Source organism: Bubalus bubalis, chromosome 12, assembly GCF_019923935.1.
Source record: "Bubalus bubalis isolate 160015118507 breed Murrah chromosome 12, NDDB_SH_1, whole genome shotgun sequence".
In the NCBI taxonomy this organism is placed as follows: domain Eukaryota; kingdom Metazoa; phylum Chordata; class Mammalia; order Artiodactyla; family Bovidae; genus Bubalus; species Bubalus bubalis.
Window position 1 is genome coordinate 106,290,641 of NC_059168.1, and position 19,676 is coordinate 106,310,316.

The window sequence follows — 19,676 nt, forward strand, 5'->3', positions numbered from 1 at the left end:
CCCCTGCAGGCCCTGAGCGGTCTCCCCACTGTGCCTCCAGGCCTGGGGGTTAGCTCCTCCTCAGAGGATGCTTCCCCACGAAGCTCCTCCCCAGAGGCGAGTTTGGGGGCTGGGTGTCCTGTAGGCACATGCTTTATCTTGGGTAAGAAATTGGTTCCCAGAAGGTCTTCCAGGCTGATGGCCTGAGAATCACTGGGAGTGTAAGTGACCAGGAAGATAAGGATCTTGTAATTTCGTATGTGTCTAATACGGATGCACCTGACAACTGGTTCCAAAAAGATACAACTAAAGCTAAGAAGGATTTGGAGTATTTTAAAATATCAGGTTTGTTTTACATACGTGTGCATGTGTGCACACACACACATGCTGAAGATTCTAGTTCTTACTAAAATGCACGGATTATATCTGAAAACTGACTGAGGGCTAGAGCATGAACATGTCTCAACAAACTTGAAATAATCTGAGTCATAAGCGGTGTTCTTCAAGCACAACAGATTGATAGGATCAAAGACAAGAACATCTACATCAACGTTTCTTACGTTGAATTCCCCAGGAACAGACACGGAGGTGAGGGTTCTTGTAAAAGTTATTTTGGGACATGTTCCGAGGCAGAACCACGGGGAGGGCTTTGGGGAGGTAGGTGGGGAGAGAAGAACCACAGGGGCTGAGGCTCCAGCTCCATGTCGGGTGAGCTGCAGAGTTCTGTGCCCACCAGGTCTCGGCTAAAGGCTTGCCTGGGGTGTGGATTCCCAGGAACCCGAGTGCCCCGAGGCAGGTAAAGCAGGCTCCCACAGCCTGTGCTGCTGGGCCTAAGGGCCACATGCGGGGCGGGGGCATCTGCTTGCAGCCCCGGCCCCACCCGGCTCTGCCTACTCTTCATGTCGGGTCCTGTCTCTGGCTTCAGATGGTGCTGGTCATGACCTCAGGGAGGAGGGAGTTGATGGGAGGAGGAACAGGGCGCCTACGGTTGCCATGGGGACCCACGTCATCTTGGGATCTTTGCTGTGGCCAGTCCTCTGCTGCTCCGGTTGCTGGTCATACCAAGTGAGCCAGCCTTCATGCTGTACCGCCAAGGCCCTGCTTGTTGTTCCCCGTGGTGGCTCTAGCTGCCATGATGGTGCAGGCACAGTTCAGACTGGTCCCAGAAACTTCTAGAAAGGCCCCTGGGAGCCCCCTGATTTCCAGACAGACTTCTCCCTGCCCCATGCAAGGGCAGCTCTGCCCTTCACACCTTGGCTGTGAAGAGCCCAGAGTCACAGGAGCCAAGGTGGCCTCCTGGGTCCCACAGAGGAAGCTGTCTCCACCTGTTTATGCCTCACTTGAGTTTGTGGGATGGTGGCGCAAAGTGCCCCTGGGCTCCTGTGGGTGACAGGGGCCACCTCTACTTTGGGTCCTTGTTTCCTAAATCCATGCATTTTTTCGGGTTGGGCACCCAGTATATCTATCGGCCATCCATTCCTCTTGAAGGACAGCCCCACCATCCCAGTGTCTTTTCTGGGCCTGCGAGAGGCTGTCCCGGCTTTTCGCCGGGCCGACACCTGAGTGATGTGGAGGCTGACATGCTAGCAGGTCCTGGGTCTCTTGCCCTGTTGGCCCTCCTTTCTCCTCTAAGTGGATGTCTTGTGGAATCGCGTTCTGGCACATCTCTGACGCTAGTGCATCCGCCAAGGCAGGCCTGACCCGAGGTGTGAGTGGTCCCTGTGGAGGCCCATCACTGCTGTTTCCAGGTGAAAGTTTCCCACAAAGTGACTGCTGGCAGCACCAAGTACGGCTCTCCTTGGAGGCCTGCAGGTGGCCTCTGCTTGTAATGGGCAGGTGTTCAGTAGTGGCTGTGGCTGTATTCGCTTTGCTAAGGAGGAGCCTGGCTGTCGGGCCCAGGCACAGCCTTCCTCCCAGCTGTCTCAGTCCCTGCCTCTGTGGGTCTGCCGTGTGAGTGGGGGCTGGTGACAGAGGCCTGCGGACATCTGTCGGCCAGTGCGTCCAGGGTGCATGGGTTTTAGTGCCTCTGTGGCTGTGGGTGCCGGGGTGGGTGTTGACATATGACACATAGTGTCCATTCCCAGGTCCAGCCGGTGCCTCTGCCCCAAACCTTGTTCCCTCCAGAGGCCTGAGCAAGCTGGAGTCCTTGCCTTATCACAGACAACTTCTCCCTACACACACACACACACACACACACGCACGCACGCACACACATGTACACATGCCATGGTAGATTGCGCACACCACTCAGAGCTCTGCCTCACGCTGTCTCTTGGGTGGCCCTGCCCGGGGCTCTACTGAGGGTTGTACTGGTATATCGAGCCAGTCCCTCCATAACCAGGTTTTGAGTTTTACGGCCCAGTTTTAGTGACCATCCCATCATGTGCTGGGAAAGGGTCACCTGAGAAGAGACTGGTGTGACAGAGGCGAGAGGCTGGGCTGGGCCTTCCTGTCATGTGACTGTGGCCTCTAGATTTGCTCCCGCGTGGCCCCAGATGTGGCATGTCCATTGTGCCCCGGACTGTTGCTGGGCCTGCAGCACATGACTCGTGAGGGCAACTTTGGTGCCATAGATACGGCATCTCATGGTCAGACAGTCTCTGTAGGACCTTGTAGCCAGGCATGACATCTCTGCAGATGACGTGAATCTTTGCTCCAGGAGCCTGCTGCTGCTGCTGCTGCTAAGTCGCTTCAGTCGTGTCCGACTCTGTGCAACCCCATAGATGGCAGCCCACCAAGCTCCCCCATCCCTGGGATTCTCCAGGCAAGAACACTGGAGTGGGTTGCCATTTCCTTCTTCAGTGCACGAAAGTGAAAAGTGAAGGTGAAGTCGCTCAGTCGTGTCTGACTCTTAGCGACCCCATGGACTGCAGCCTACCAGGCTCCTCCGTCCATGGGATTTTCCAGGCAAGAGGACTGGGGTGGGTGCCATTGCCAGGAGCCTAGGTGACTATATTGACTTTCCTGTGGGGGCTTTGAGGGCCCCACACAGGTGTTTATCTACCACAGATATTCCTAGCACCATGGGGCCTGCTGGGGCTTGTGGCCCAAGTGGCAGGCTCCTGACACTGCAGTGTGGACCTGCTAGAGAGCCTTCTCTTGCTCTGAAACCTGCAGCTTTGAGTCACCTGATAAATGGAAACAGCAGTCTTTCCTTAGTTGTGCCTGCTATCTCCAGGACACACAGAGTCTTCCAAGAGTAGGTGTGAGGTCCATTGGGGTCCATGTTCAGGCATGGCTCACACCACTGGATTATAACAGTCTTGTACACTAGATTTCCACCTCAAACATGGGGAAAGGCCATTTCAATGCTAAATATGTTCTAGAGAATAGAAGAGGGAACATTTCCTAACTAGTTGTATGAGGCTACATCATACAATGTAGCCTTGAATCTTGACATCAAAAATTTTAAGAAGAGTGTAAGAAAGGAAGATCATAATCCATACTCACTCATTAACATAGAATTCAAAACAGCATGTAAGCAAGCCAGGTCCCGCAGTGTCCAGGAAGAAGTACAATCAGGTTTATCCCAGGAACACCAGATTCCACAACAGAAAGTCTATCACTGTAATTTACATGAACAGGTCAAAGGACACTGTTAATAAGCCTGTCACAGATGCAGAAAAGATACTCAGTAAAATTCAGATTTTATTTATGATGGAAATGATTAGCATGTGTTAACTTGATGAAGAGCATTCACCAAGAAGCCCTATGCAAATATCTACAGTGGTGAAATTTGGAAAGAATTCCCTTTAAAATCAGAAAAGGACAATGATGTCTGTAACCACTACTTCTTTTCAACATTGAACAATATATCAACAGTTCAGTAAGTTGTATGTCAGCTTCATAAGAACAGATTTTTGTCTGTTTTGCTCACTGCTGATTCCAGTGCTTAAAACAGCGCCTGGCAGTGGGCAGGTATTCGTAAATACTTGCCGAATGAATAAGACAGAAAAATAAAGTCAATACTGAAGTTTCAGAAGAGGACTAAGTAACTGCCATTAGTCAAAGATGACATATCATCTGTGGATGAAATCTAGGATAATCTAAAACTAATTAAATGTGAGGTTGCTCAAGAGAGTGTATTGTATTTCGTTACAACATCAGCACCCCTGATGATAAACCTAACAAGGTATGTGTGCAAGACCTCTTTGTGCAGAATTATTAAGCTTTATTGACAGATGTTAAAGTGGCCTGAACAGATGGGCTCTGTCGTATGATATACATATGTCACGGCAATAAGGAGCAGATGTTAAAGCGGCCTGAACAGATGGGCTCTGTCGCATGATATACATATGTCACGGCAATAAGGAGCAGATGTTAAGGCGGCCTGAACAGATGGGCTCTGTCGCATGATATACATATGTCACGGCAATAAGGAGCAGATGTTAAAGCGGCCTGAACAGATGGGCTCTGTCGCATGACATACATATGTCACGGCAATAAGGAGCAGATGTTAAGGCGGCCTGAACAGATGGGCTCTGTCGTATGATATACATATGTCACGGCAATAAGGAGCAGATGTTAAGGCGGCCTGAACAGATGGGCTCTGTCGTATGACATACGTCACGGCAATAAGGAGCAGATGTTAAGGCGGCCTGAACAGATGGGCTCTGTCGTATGACATACGTCACGGCAATAAGGAGCAGATGTTAAGGCGGCCTGAACAGATGGGCTCTGTTGTATGACATACGTCACGGCAATAAGGAGCAGATGTTAAGGCGGCCTGAACAGATGGGCTCTGTCGCATGATATACATATGTCACGGCAATAAGGAGCAGATGTTAAAGCGGCCTGAACAGATGGGCTCTGTCGTATGACATACGTCACGGGAATAAGGAGCAGATGTTAAGGCGGCCTGAACAGATGGGCTCTGTCGCATGACATACGTCACGGGAATAAGGAGCAGATGTTAAGGCGGCCTGAACAGATGGGCTCTGTCGCATGACATACGTCACGGCAATAAGGACTGCCAGTGTTGCAGAGACGGCAGCGCTCCCCAGTTGATCTATGGATTCAATGCAACGTCAATAAAAATACCAATTATTTTGCTTTTCCTTTTGTTTGTCTCTTTTTATGCAGTTTGGCAAGTTGTTTTTAACATTTATAAGAAAGAGAAAGGCTCACAAATGGCCAAGATACTTGAGAAGAAGGTGCTCCTGGGGGGCTGTGGTGGGGAGGCTGCTCCTGACAGTGAGGAGACATCCTGGAAAGTTGTAGCAATTAAAACAGTGTGGTGTTGGCATAGGAATAGCTCGAGAGCCTGGACACAGACTCGGTTGTATTTGGAGACTTGGTGGGTGACTCCGTGTGGGCGTAACTGATGAACAACACAGGGGAAAAGAGACATTGGATCTTGGTTCATACCATTCACAAAAATGCAGCAAATGGGTGAAAAAACGTAAGTGTAAGAGACAAAACTTTAAAAGTCTTAGAAGAAAATACAAGAGATTATCTTTAAGACCTTGAGATAGGGATGATTTGTTAAGCAAAATATATGTAAAGTACCAGCCGTAACTGGAAAAAATTGTATAAAATAAAGTTTTTGTTTATCAAAAGGAGGAATGCCAATCCATGAAGAGGGAAAGGATAGTCACATCACACTCCTTCATGTATGTGTGTTAAGATACTTGTGCAGTGCCTGTCGTGTGCTCAGCACTGTCCTAAGTGCTGGGACAAAAGATGAAACTCCTATTTCATCCTAGTGGGCAGGACACACAGTGTCAGTGATGGGGGGAACACAGAGCAGAGGGCGTGAGGACTGGGTGCTTGTGTGTCGCTGAGGCGTGGCTCCAGGCAGCGAGCCGGGCTCACGAGGAAGCAGAGCCAGTTGGAGCTGGGGACAGCAGAGGCCCCCTCGGGGCTGAGGGGGTGGGCATGGTGGCTGCACAGGGAAGGCTGTGCGGTCAGTAGAGCTTGGCTTTCTTCTGAGTGAGGTGGGAGGACTTGGAGGGTTTTGTGAGGAGTGACACCGTCTGGCCTTTCAGGCCGCAGCCCTGGTGGAGTCGAGAAGCGTGTGCAGGTGCAAGCAGAGGCTGTTTCAGCTGGGTTGTCCTAGAAACAGACCTGAGACAAGGCTGCGGTTCAAGTTGTTATCTGGAAGCGAGTGGGAAGGAAGGTGGGGCAGCTCGTGGAAGGTGCTGGCAGGTCAGCTGCTGTTATATCCTTGGGCATCCCCACCAGGCATTGTCGGCCACAGGTAGAGAGGGCCAAAGAATCAGCCTGTATTGGGCTTCCCTGGTGGCTCAGTGGTAATGAATCTACCTGCCAATGAAGGAGACCCAGGTTCAATCCCATGAAGATTCCCTGGAGAAGAAAATGGCAACTGACTCCAGTATTCTTGCCTGGAAAGTGCCGTGGATAGAGGAGCCTGGCGGGCTGCTGTCCATGGGGTGGCAAAGAGTTGGATATGACTTAGTGATTGAATAACAACTCATCATTTATTGACATTAGGCTGTACGCCTTGTGTCCTGGCCTGGGAAAGCTTTCAGGAACAAAGATATAAGCTCTGACAACTGGATATCGGGCCACAGAAGATGTGTGTGTGGCCCAGCATTACTGCCACGAGCCAGGAGTGGAGCTGGGGAGCTGGGGTGCAGTGAGACATGGTCAAGTTCTGGGTGTAACTTCAAGGTAGAGCTGTAGATGAGTCAGGTGGGAGTGTGAGAGATGATGCAAGGATGGCAGCAGAATTTTTATCTGAGCACTTGGAGAAGTGGTCAGTCTTTCATTGAAAAGGGAGAAAATTGTGAGGAACAGGTTTTCTGAGGACTGTCTGGCTGCACTTTATCCGTATTAGAGTTCAGTCTGGCTGCCCTCCCTGGAGTCGTCCATGGGCAGCCAGAGGAGACTCAGGCCAATAATGTAAGACTGGGAATTGTGAGCCTGTAAGATGAGATGGTGTGAGATCCACGGGAGCAAAGATTGTGAGGCCAACACGTAGTGACCAGGGCTGGAGGGCAGAGGCCTTCCAGACCTCGGGGGAAGGTTAGTGTCCAGAGTGTGCGAGGCTCTTCTGTGAGCCCAAGGCATCTTACAGAGCAGAAGACATAAACGGCCCCGGAAAGATGCTCAACCTTATTTGTAATCAAAGAAATGCAAAGTGAAATGGCACCAAGATGCCGTTTCACTCCTACTGGTTTGTCAAACAGAAATTCCGACGTGGCCAGCGGTGGTGAGGATGTGGGCGCTGCTGCTGGGGGTCTGGGGAGGTCGGGCACGTCTGTAGCTACAGCCTCCGAGGTACAGGTGTGCAGCGTGCCTGAGCAGGTGAGCCTGGAGACGTTCTTCACTCCGATGTCCGCGGCAGTGTCTGCAGCGGCAGAGCCTGGAGATGCTCTCCACTCTGATGTCCGCAGCAGTGTCTGCAGCGGCAGAGCCTGGAGACGTTCTTCACTCTGATGTCCGCGGCAGTGTCTGCAGCGGCAGAGCCTGGAGACGCTCTCCACTCTGATATCCGCGGCAGTGTCTGCAGCAGCAGCAGAAGTGGTTTGTTGACACAGTGAATGAAATCCTCATCAGGAGGACACCTCTCAAATCGGCGTTTGCTCAGAGTCAGAGCACAAGTTCGCCCGAGCCCACAAGGGCTACATACAGTCAAATCCCATCACAGAGTTAAGAAAAGACAAGTATAGCTCATTTTAAGAGTTTGAGCTAAAGCAGTAAAGAAAAGCAATTATTAACAATAATTAGGTGTAGTTACTACATCTGGTGGAGGAGGGCATGGCAACCTACTCCAGTATTCCTGTCTGGAGAACCCCCAGGGATAGAGGAGCCTGGTGGGCTACAATCCATGGGGATCGCAGAGTCAGACACAACTGAGCGACTAACCACAACTTCATCTGGGGAAGGGAGAAACAGGAAGGGCTTTCAGAGTAATGGTGACATTCTGGATTTTAAGCTGGATAATGAATATATGGATGCTTTATTACCTTTATGTAAAATACATGTGTGTATATATATAATTACACATATTCTTTTGTTTACATGAGATGTTTCATGGTTTTGAGAAGTTAATGATCTGAACAATCCAGGCTGAAAGCTGCCGTTTTAACAAAAAAAATCCAGGGTGTTTGTTGTACCAGCCGTTGGCCTTGCAGTACAGTCTGGGTGCTGCCCGTTCACTGTGGGCTTCCTGCTCAGAAACGGTTCCCCTGTGTGCTCTGCTTCCCTGGACACAGGAATCTTGATTCCCCTGGAAAAAAGGATCCGAACACTGGGCTTCCGACTGCAAGGGCACAGTCCCGGGGGTTTGGGCACGTGTGTGCCTCATCAGCAGTGGGCGGTGGCTCAGGTGGCTAATGTCATAGACGTGCTGTCTCCCAGGGATGCCTCTCCAGGGAGAGGCCCCTCAGCTGCTGGACTCGTGAGGGGCAGCTTGCAGATGTTTGAGACCTCCAGGGCAGCCTCCCTCAATCCTGCACACCCAGCAGTTCTGGTGGGAGTGTTCAGAATCCGCCTGGTCTCAAAGCTCAGCTGCCCAGCTGCTAATGGTTTCTGAGGGCAGTCTTCTTGCTGCTCTGCCTGGAGGAGGGAAGATGAAAGCGAGCCGCCCTGTGGATTTCCGTGTTGTTTCTCTTTCTCCATTTGTAGTCACTTCATCTGTTACTTTGTGGATGCACTTTTTTTTCCTGAGGCAAAAATATGAGTGTCAGTTCCTACTCCCAACTTAAAAGTCGCATAGAGCAATAGTCTTAATAACCAGGGTCACATAGAGAAAGTGCTCCAAACAAGCATGAAACTGACATTGATTTTTTTGCCTGGAATAAAAAAATAAGTGTCTGTGAGTCATCTTTGGATTTGCATTACAAACAGAAATGCAAATGACGCCTCTGTCTGTGTAACCTACAGATTGCAAAAATGTGTTTTGATTTGGTTCATTTTTAAGCAAAATATGCAGTTTACCAAAATCCTAAAAATTTCCAGTGAATTCAGAGTTTGAGTTTTTGCTTGTGTTGATGACTCATTTTCTCTTTTGTTTTCTGTTTTTGTTCTTGATTTACCTTAACCTGCCTGCTGACTCACGCCACCCAACCAACATACAATGCGAAAACCATGTCTCCGTCTGTATGTTGCGCGCCTGCTGCTCAAACATCCCAATTTGTAAATAACACGCAAATATCCATCCATGAAAACATCACATATAGGAAACGGTTGGTTTCATGACTTATACAGTTCTTAAAGCTCTTTGTTTTGCTTGCTCTGCTCTCCTTTTCCTCTGCTTCCTGTCACCCTCACCGCCGCCCTCCTGTGCTCAGAGCCCAGCTGTACCCGCCCCCTCTGGCCTCTAGTGCGCTCTCCCTGGCTCCCGGCCTTCTGAGGGCCCTCAGGGGCCACTTGATCACAGGAACTGGCCTTGGGCCAAGAGAGGAGATAGGGGCTTCTGAGTGAGAGGCAGGTAAGTGTCAAGACTGAGTCAGAATTGGGGGGAGTTGCTGGATGCGAGGTTGGACCTGCTCCCTGTAAAGTCCACGGTTTCTGCTGCATAGTCATCTCCCTTCTGCTCTACCTCTGTTGGCCAGCAGACCAAGTGGGCTTGGGTCCACCTCTGACGAAGTCTCCTGTTGGGTCCTTCCTGGACAGACCTTATGTGGAGGCCTGGCTGGGGGGCACTAGCCTTGGGGGATTGTCCTGACTGAGTAGGAAGAGGGCCTTTGCCCCAGGGGGCAGCAGAGAGCTGGGCCTCCATCCAGCACCATGGATTCCCGTGTGCCCTGGTCAGCGAGCTTGTGTGGAGCCCATGTAAGTGGTGTGGACAGGGCCTCCTTCCGGGTCTGAGGAAAATCTGAGGGAGAGTGGGGACGCTGGAGCAGACTGAGCCGAGGCCTCGGCTGGAAGTTCATGCAAAGAGCAAATATTTCAGATTCCTGAACAGAAGGTGAATGTGGTAAAGTGTTTCACAATCAGAGCAGAAAAGCTTGAGTTTTGAGAAAAAAACATTTAAGCCGCAGAAGTACCAGGCTGCGTCTTTGGCACAGGCTCTGCTGGTGTCGTCAGGCCTCCGCTCAGCCCTTCCTGCCGTCCCCGAGCAGGCCCCTCGGGCTTACTCCTTTTCTCTCTGTCTCTCCTCCTGTCTCCCCCATCATCAGTCCCCTTGAGAATGAAGCTGAGTAGGAAAGCAGCTTGTTCCCCGTGCGGCTGCACCTCCTCCCCAGCACATGTGGGGCCCCCGGCACGTGTGCACAGTCTGAGGGGGAGCCCCTCATTCTGCTGTGAGTCTGCCCAGACACAATAATGTGCTTGGACACAGGAGGTGAGGGCCTTGGCCTGGGGTCCACTTGCCTTTGTGGCTCCCATCTCAGTTTTCTCAATGATTCCTCACCCCCAGGCATGATGTCCTAACACCACCATCGTGGGGAGGAGGAAGCAGGCGCTCAGTGGAGCTGGGGACCAGTGTCCCCTCAGTTTAAAGCAGCTGCTGCGTTGAGGGGTGCAGCGTTGACCTTTCTGGCTCAGAGGCAGGGGTGATAAGGGGGGCCCTGACTTGAAAGTAGCTGTGTCTACTCCAGGGTACAGCAGAAACCGTGGACTCTGGGGGATGGGGAAGGTTGTGTCCACCTCCAGGGGATTGGCTGAGGCCAGGGGTGGCCGTGCTCAGCCATGGGGAGGCCGCCATGTGCTTGCTGCCCCCACTGTCCAGCATGCGGCCCGCTTGGTGGTGTCTGGCAGCTTGTGCCCTGGGTGCAGCCATGATGCGCTCAGGCCATCACGCTGCTTGCGGCATCTGTAGCTGCCTCACCATCCTCCTTCATGACTCTCTAGGGCTGTCTGTCTGTTGGCACCCCCACCCTCTCCTAGGTGCCCACTGGAGCCCCGAGGAGAAAGTCTGGGAGGATGGGTGGGGCCTGGGTGTCAATGGGAAGTGTTACGTGGCTGAGCTCTGTGTCCAGGGATTTGAATGGACAGCACCTTCCTCTCTCTGCTCTGGTATCCGTCCCTTCTTTATTACCCAGAAGACGATTTCCTCCCAGTATTTTCAGGAAATCATCTTGTCTGTGCCAATTGCCTGAGCAAATTGCTTTTGTCCTGGCCCCTCCAGGTCCACATGCGCAGGTGGTTTCAAAATGAAGAAGCCCGAGGAGGCAGCCCCTTGCCCTTGCTGTGCTTCATTGTCCTGTACAAAGGGCTCCCTGACACCCTGAACAGTGCCCCTTCCAACCTTCTGAGATCACTGGCTCACCTGAGAGTCCTCAAGGCCCAGGGGACTCAGATAGAGAGTGTGGATGTGTCTCATCTACCCTGTCTGCCCTGAGGGTCTCTTTCCCCAGCATGAGCTAGTGAGGGAGCTGCAGGCAAATGAGAACACCCTTCAGGATCATGTCCCGAGGTCCACTCTGCCTTCTTGCTGATCTGGACCACAGTCAGCCCTTCTGTGCCTGTCAACTGCCCTGTCCCCCTGTGGAATTGTCTAAAACTTGCACCACCCCCTAGGGTAGCTTATGTTCCTCAGCAGCAGACAGTCCAGAGTCCCAGGTGGAAGTAAAGAAGCCAGCCCCTGAGATGAGGCAAGCAAGGGGTGCAGTGAGGCCTGTCCCCCGACAGACACCTCTTCCCAGCCAAGACCAGATGGGCAGCCCTGGAGTGGGACGCCGTTCCTCCCAGACCCTGCTACCTCCCGCACGCGCTCGCCGCTGCTGCTGCCTCATTCGACACCTGCTCTCTTTTCTCTGTGTCTGACCACTGAATCTGGCAACACAATGTATCTAGCCTGAGCTGCTTGCATATTTTAAAACAGCAAAGTGTGAGGAAGCTGCTCTCAGGCTGCGTGTGGGTGGGCAGAAGAGGGCACCTGGTCTCTAAGCAGGCAGGGCAAGAAGCCCCCGGTGCCCATGAGCACCCCTTTCTACTCAGGGACACTGCCCAGAGCCGGGCCCCCTGAAAGGGATGTGCCAGGGATTCAGGTGCCCTTGAGCCAGGGTGGAAGCGTTACTCCCGGGCCGTCTGTGGAGTCCAGAGATCATCGGTTTGCTCTGTGCTTGACTTTAGACCCTCTGGATGAGGGTGTGCTGTGAGACATCTCGGGTTCTCTGGAGCAGAGACCGGTCTGGGGGCTACGGAGGGGGCTAACCTACAGCTCCTGCCAGGACTTGTGTGCAGGTCCCTGCCTGGCCCCAGAGGATGTGTCCGCCCCTCTGCTGGCCCCAGGTGGCAGGGCCTTGCTGGTGTGGGAGACAAGGGCATGGCCCTCGAGTCTGAGGAGAGGCAACCCCGCCCAGCCCCTGGGCTGCTCAGCAGTGTCCTGAGAGGCGGTCAGTGTTGGAGGCCTGGCTGCGGGCGGCCTCCCATTCCACCTGGCAGCAGGGAGCTGCTTCACAGGACTCATCTGTTCCTCCCTGTGGAGGGAGTGTCTCTGATTTGCTGCATGAGAAGTTGTTTGCAATGACAAGCTTTACTTCTGGAAGATTTTCTGGTGGCTGATTGCTGCTTAGACTGTGAAGCAGTGACTTTTTGTTTCAGTCTCTCTCTTCACCTGCTTTTCTTCGGGACACAGTGACTTGGGGAGGTGGGTGGGGAGCAGCCTCCCTGTGCCTGTGGGAGGCTGGTTTCTGAAGGTCAGAGCACAACCTCTTTTCCCTGCAGAACAACTTCATCAACCTCAGCTTCCTCCGCCTCTTCCGTGCTGCCCGACTCATCAAGCTGCTCCGCCAAGGCTACACCATCCGCATCCTGCTGTGGACCTTCGTCCAGTCCTTCAAGGTGAGGCTGGGCGTGGCCAGGCAGGGCCTGACCTCTCCCTCGTTGTGCTGGTGGGGGAGCTTCTGCCCCACCGCCCAGGCTCCTTGGAAAGACCAGGGTGGGTGCCCACCCCTGCCATGGCCCCCGTTGTTCCTGTGAGTTTGTAAGGACACTTTGAGTTTTACAGAGAGTATCTTGTTTATGCTCACAAAGGGCTGAAGTGGCTTTTATGACTTGGTTTGTGAATGAAGATGATGGGCACGTGGTGAAGGGGCTTGGTGGTCAGTGGGGCTGGGTCTGAGGTCAGCTAAGGCTGGCGCTGCCGGGAGACGCAGCCAGCGCCCACTCTCTGGGTGCGGCGCAGGCAGGGGGCGGTGGCCCTCCTGGCGCTGAGCGTGGCCCTCCGGGCGCTGAGCCGCCTCCCCGTGTCTCTGCAGGCCCTGCCCTATGTGTGCCTGCTCATCGCCATGCTGTTCTTCATCTACGCCATCATCGGCATGCAGGTGGGTGTGTGCGGGGCCGTCGCATGACAGCAGGGACTGGTTGGCACTCAGCAGTGTTTCTATGAGCCAGGTGCCAGTCTAAGCACTTTATGAACTTAATTCTTAGAAAGACTGTTCTGTAGCTGAGGCCGGGCATTGCCACCCCTTGTGGGCAGATGTGCGGCCCTCCTCTTGTGTGGAATCCTGCTGGTCTGTGTCAGGGCACCGGTGGGCACGGTTGCTTGGATGCTGGGCCCGCACAGTGTGGAGTGTTTGAGCACATCCGCATGGCCCAGGTGGCCTGTGCTGCAGCAGCTGGTCATGCCTTTCGCCCAGGAGCACTTCTGAAGGCTGTAGGGATGGGAGGTGGTCTCAAATGTTAATTTGTGGTGGGAGGAGACAGTGTCTAAAAGGTTAGCTGAAAACTGATTTTTAAACTCTAGTTTCAGGGATTGAAAATTCTCTTGCTTGAAATTTACTGAGATCTGATGTTATTTAAAACAAATACATGTTTTTTGTGCTTTGGTCTATGGACATACAAAAACATAGCGCAGTGATCTTTGTTTTTGATGGATATATGATAATTCATAAATTTTCAGCTGGATTCCAGATTTTAAGCTACTTAGAGTGAGGGGCTTATTTGCATTTCTAACCCTGAAAGAAAGAAATTAAAATGGGTACAAAGCCCATTGTGGTGTTTGCACAAAAATGTTAAAAAAAACGTTCAAGTGATCTATCAGAATATCAGTATAATTACTGTTTTGGGGTCATTGATGAGAGAGTGAATTTTAAAATGATTCCCTCCTTTTGTCTAGCAGAGCCCACCTAAATTTAGCTCTGGGCCCCACTTTTTACTGGTTATGCTGTTTGATCCTGGACAGGCTCAGAGCCAGAACCTGTGCAAACTGGGCTGTGGGACAGTGACATGTTAGACTTGCCGGAGGTTTTCTCTTCCCTGGAAATAAATGCACAGATGCCGCTGGAGCCAGACACCCTGACCCTCTAGCCCCAGCAGCAGCACCGGCCGCTCTGGCAGGGTCTCTGGGTGAGGGCAGTCCTGGCCGTGCGGCCCCCACACGCGCACCCACAGTCTCTTGCCTGGCACGGCTGCTGCGCGCCCGGCGGCACTGGTCTGCAGCGCTGCCTGCCTTCTCTAGCCCCAGCAGCAGTACTGGCTGCTCTGGCAGGGTCTCTGGGTGAGGGCAGTCCTGGCCGTGCGGCCCCCACACGCGCACCCACAGTCTCTTGCCTGGCACGGCTGCTGCGCGCCCGGCGGCACTGGTCTGCAGCGCTGCCTGCCTTCTCTAGCCCCAGCAGCAGCACCGGCCGCTCTGGCAGGGTCTCTGGGTGAGGGCAGTCCTGGCCGTGCGGCCCCCACACGCGCACCCACAGTCTCTTGCCTGGCACGGCTGCTGCGCGCCCGGCGGCACTGGTCTGCAGCGCTGTCTGCCTTCTCTGCAGGTGTTTGGAAACATCGCTCTGGATGACGACACCAGCATCAACCGGCACAACAACTTCCGGACGTTCCTCCAGGCCTTGATGCTGCTCTTCAGGTGCGTGGTGGGAGGTGCGGGTGGTCCAGAGCCAGAGGCTGCTCCTCAGTGTGCTGTATAGAGGTAGGTCCAGGCTCAGGGACCCCTTCATTCAAGATGGACCCACCCTCCACTCCTCGTCATACTGGCTTCTCTATGGTGGACCTTTCCAGGTTCTCCTCCCTTTCTGCTTGTTCTTCCTTAATGGCTCCTGGGCCTGACGGGAGGCCCCCGAGGCGTCAGTCTGAGACCCCTGGGCCGGGCTGGCTTGCCTACCTTGCCTCTGCTGCTCAGTGAGGTCTTGAAGCACAGGTGTCAAAAGAGCCTTTCTTGGTGTGCCAGCCCCAAGCTTCCCATCAGCCTGCCTTAGTGATTTCAGGGATCTCTGGGATCAGGAAAAGCGGGCAGCAGAGAGCTGCTATTGACAGGGTGCACCCGCTCAGTGGCCCAAGGGACCAACCGGCCAGACGTGTGGGTCTGAGGGCAGCTCCACCCGCCTCTGTTGCTCGCGGCGGCTTCAGTTCCCACCGCTCCAGGGTGCAGTCAAGGGGTGCACCAGGGCAGGCCCTTGAGGAGCAGTGACTTGTGTCAGCTCAGAGGCCTCCCTGCAAAGGTGTATGGGGGATGGCTCCCCAGCCATTGCTCTCAGGCGTGGACACACGTGGACTGTGGCTGTCCACCACCCTGATGTAAGAAGGCACACGTGGGTAGAGCCCAAAGGGTTGAATGTGTCTCCTTCATTCACTGTGATCCTCAGGGAGGGGGGGAATGTGGTCTGTCTAATAATTTATGATGAGGGGCCTCATAATAAATTAATATTTAATGAATAAATAAACAGCAGATCCCACCTTGGGCTCCTTCCTGAGGTTTCCCTGCTATGTCCACTTTTGGGGACACCCAGCTCAGCTGACCCTAAGCAGATGTATTTGGCGGGGTGTGGGAGTTCATTTTTTGGAGGGTGAGCTCAGCCTAGGCCTGCTTCACTGAGCTGCCTGGAGAGAATTTCTGACTTACTCTTTGCATCAGATAAACAGGATCCTTAGGCTGACACTTCCCCGAGTAGTGTCATGTCTCCGGACTTTAGCTCTTACATGCACTTTATTTCTTTGTTTATTAATATCCTGCTCCGTGTCACAAGATATATGAAGCCAGCTTTGATTTTAAACCTTTGATCTCAAAGACCTCTGTTCCTTCCTCATCACATGGGCACCTCATCCTTCAGGCTTGGCACAGGCTGAACGGCCATTGTCAGCGGGGAGTGGACCCAGCTTCTGCCCAGGACTGACCACACAGCGGCATTCTGGGCCACCTGCAAGTCTGATGCACATCTGGCCCCTGTGCTGGCTTCATGCACAGGAGTGGAAGGCCACACAGGCGGGCTTCTGCAGTAGCTGCTCAGGCTCGAGGGTTCCTGATGTGCTCCAGAAACAGTAGAGGCAGGGGTGGCTGCAGTAGAGTGAATGGGGACCGTGGTAGGGGATGAGGCAGCTGCAGACCCACAGAGCTCTGGGCAGTCATGTAGGGGTCACTGGGGAGGTCTCTGATCTGATCTGGGCTACTGGGTGGGGGAACATCCAGTTAAGGAGCTCTTGCTGCAGCTCAGAAGCGGTTGTTGCTCAGCCCACGGAGGTGGGGTAGTAAGAGCCTGGCTGGTTTTGAAGGCAGGTCAAGATGTGGTGAGAGAGAGAAGGCAAGGATGACTCCCAAGTCTTTGGCCTGAGCACTGGGAAGGATGGAGTCACTGTGTCCTGAATCCAGGAGGACTAGGTGGCACACGCTGGGGAGGAGATCAGAGGCCACGGAGGGAGCTCACCATGGTGCTGACTTCGGTGCTGTGATTGCTTTCCTGTAACACGTGCTTTCCCACTTAGCATCAACTTGAAAATCTAATGCCAGAGGTTTCTTTTTAAGAATCAGCATCTGTTACCCAGACCTAACACCTGTGCAGGATCCCTGTGGGAGGGAACGCAGTTCTCCTTAATTCCTGGGCTTCCTTCCCGGCCAGTCCTGGGCCTTCTCTCCTGGCCTCACGCTCTGCCCTCCTCTCAGGAGTGCCACCGGGGAGGCCTGGCATGAGATCATGCTGTCCTGCCTCAGCAGTCGGGCCTGTGACGAGCTCGCCAATGCCACGGAGTGTGGGAGTGACTTCGCCTACTTCTACTTTGTCTCCTTCATCTTCCTTTGCTCCTTTCTGGTGAGTCCTGGACCCTGTGCACACCCCATTGCCACATCTGCCTGTCTCAGACCAACCTGAGTCCCCCTGCTCTCTTGCTGACATTTGATTTTGACCCATGATGCATGAAAGCTGATTCCATGTTGATGGTCCTTGTTTCCCTGGAGATGAGGACCACGTTAATCCTGAAAGGACCCACTGAGTAATGAGCTCCTGTGGGCCTGCCTTTACTTCCGTGGAAAGGGTCTTGCATTTCTGTGGGGCACTATCCCTCAGTTCTCAGCTAGAAGGACTTGCACCGTGGTGGCAAGATACAAGCGCCAGCACTCCAGCCAGCCTGCCTGTGCCTGATGCGGTTCAGGAAACTCATGCGGTCAGGCTGGAGGTGTCAGCGGCCACGTTGCAGTGAGTGGATTTTATTATGAGTCAGCAGAAGCCTCTGGGAGACGATGCACAATGACATCATCTGCTTGACATCTTAAAACCTCACTCTGGTTTCTGGTCAGGAGAGGCTGTGTGCGGCCAGGAGCTGATTGGAAGTGACAGTTGGAGAAGGGAGGGTGAGGAGGAAGCTGTGTGACGGGGGCTGCCCTGTACAGGCAGAGCCTACGTGACTGGTGACTGAACATGGGCATGAGAGAAAGAGGGGAGAGATAGCTGTGTTCTGGGGCTTGCTGGGGTGAGGCAGTGAATGATACTCCCCCCCGTCGGAAGGCTGGGGAGCTGCAGGTGTGGCAGGCGGGGAGGGAGTGGAGGCGCGGCTGGGGGGCCTCTGGTTGGAGATGTAAGTTCGCTGTCTTTAGTGTTTGGTGTATCAGTCAGGCTGGATGATACCCTCGAGGTCCCTGTGTGGTCCAGAGACCCGTGACTTAAGCATCACCTGAGCACTTGTTAGAAATTCAGATTCCTGGGTCCCTTCTAAGACTTACCGTACTGGAATCTTTGGGAGAGGGGCCCAAGAGTCTGAGTTCTAACAATCTCCCAGGTTGTACACTTAGCATAAATCAACTATACTTTAAGAAAATCTTTTTAAAATTAAATACAAAAAAACCCAATGACAAGATAGGAGGCCTCATACTTTGTGATTTAAAAATTGACGCCAAAACTTCAGTAAATCAAAACAGTATTATACTGGCATAAATCCAAACATATACACTGAAGTCTCCATCAACATGGAGACTAGAAATAAATCCTCATATACATGGTCAAAAGATTTCTAACAAGGCTGCTGAAACCATTTAGTTAGGAAAGATAAACCTTTTAACAAATGGTGGTGGATACCCACATGCAAAGAAAAATGAAGTTGACCTTACACCATATGTAAAAATTAGCTTGAGACTTCCCTGGTTAACACTCCACACTTGCACTGCAGGGGGTGCACGTTTGATCCCCAGTTGGGGAAATAGGATCCATATGCTATGGGGCATGGCCGAAAAAAAGAGAGAAGAAAAGGAAAGAAATTACCTCAAAATTGATAAAGACCTGAAGACAAGAGCTTAAACTATAAAACTCTTAGAAGAAAACATTGTAGTCTCAGATTCATAACCTCAGATTTGGCAAAGGATTCTTAGATTTGTCACCATAATCCTGAGTAAGAAAAGGAAAAAATGGACTATTCAAAATTTGAAACTTTTGTGCATCAGAAGAGGCTATTATACAAAGTGAAAAGGCAACCCAAGGAATGGGAGAAAAGTTTTGCAAATAGTGTATATGATAAGGGGTTAATATCCAAAATATATAAAGAGCTGCATCTCAACAATAAAAGATAACCATATAAAAATGGACAAAGTACCTAAAGAGACATTTCTCTCTAAAAAAAAAAAAACAAAACTGTACAAATGGCCAATAAGTACATAGAAATATTCTCAACATCAGTAGTCATTAGGGAAAAGCAAGTCAGAACCCATGAGATACCACTTCATACCTATTAGTATTGCTATTTGAAAAAAACAAGACAAAATAACAAGTTTTGTGAGGATATGGAGAAATTGACACCCTTGTGCACTGCACATGGAAATGTAAAATGGTAAAGCCACCATGGAAAACTGTATGGTGAGTCCTTAAAATAATAAATGTACAATTATAGTATGATTCAACAATTCTACTGGGCACAGCCCGAATGTCCATCAGTAGATGAATGGATAAACAAATTGTGCTTCAGTTGAGTCTCTCAGTCACATCCAGCTCTTTGTGACCCCATGGACTGCAGCACGCCAGGCCTGCCTGTCCATCACCAACTCCCGGAGCTTGTTCAAACTCATGTCCATTGAGTTGGTGATGCCATCCTATTATCTCATCCTCTGTCGTCCACTTCTCCTCCCGCCTTCAATCTTTCACAGCATCAGGGACTTTTCCAATGAGTCAGTTCTTCGCATCAGGTGGCCAAAGTATTGGAGTTTCAGTTTCAGCATCAGTCATCCTAATGAATATTCAGTGTTGATCTCCTTTACGATTGACTGGTTTGATTTCCTTGCTGTCCAAGGGACTCTCAAGAGTTTTCTCCAACACCACAGTTCAAAAGCATCAATTCTTCAGTGCTCAGCTTTCTTTATGGTCCAACTCTCACATCAAGGCATGACTACTGGAAAAACCATAGCTTTGACTAGATGGACCTTTGTTGGCAAAGTAATGTCTCTGCTTTTTAATATGCTGTCTAGGCTGGTCATAGCTTTTCTTCTAAGGAACAAGTGTCTTTTAATTTCATTGGTGCAATCACCATCTGCAGTGATTTTGGAGCCCTCCAAAATAAAGTCTGTCACTGTTTCCATTGTTTCCCCATCTATTTGCCATGAAGTGATGGGACCAGATGCCATGATCTTCGTTTTGTGAATGCTG

General features: G+C 51.8%; 1 protein-coding gene across 9 annotated transcripts in view; it reads left to right on the plus strand.

Moving 5' to 3' along the window:
• Window positions 1-19,676, plus strand: part of CACNA1B (calcium voltage-gated channel subunit alpha1 B) — a 212,012-nt gene that overhangs the window by 168,761 nt on the left and 23,575 nt on the right. For 7 of the 9 annotated variants that reach the window (XM_025262075.3, XM_044926594.2, XM_025262076.3 and 4 more), the window contains 5 exons: window positions 9,126-9,131; window positions 12,559-12,675; window positions 13,092-13,157; window positions 14,598-14,689; window positions 16,718-16,862. In XM_025262075.3, coding sequence (XP_025117860.3) covers window positions 9,126-9,131; window positions 12,559-12,675; window positions 13,092-13,157; window positions 14,598-14,689; window positions 16,718-16,862 — 426 coding nt within the window. The remainder of the gene's footprint in view (window positions 1-9,125; window positions 9,132-12,558; window positions 12,676-13,091; window positions 13,158-14,597; window positions 14,690-16,717; window positions 16,863-19,676) is intronic. The other 2 variants (XM_025262077.3, XM_025262078.3) reach the window with 1 other exon arrangement.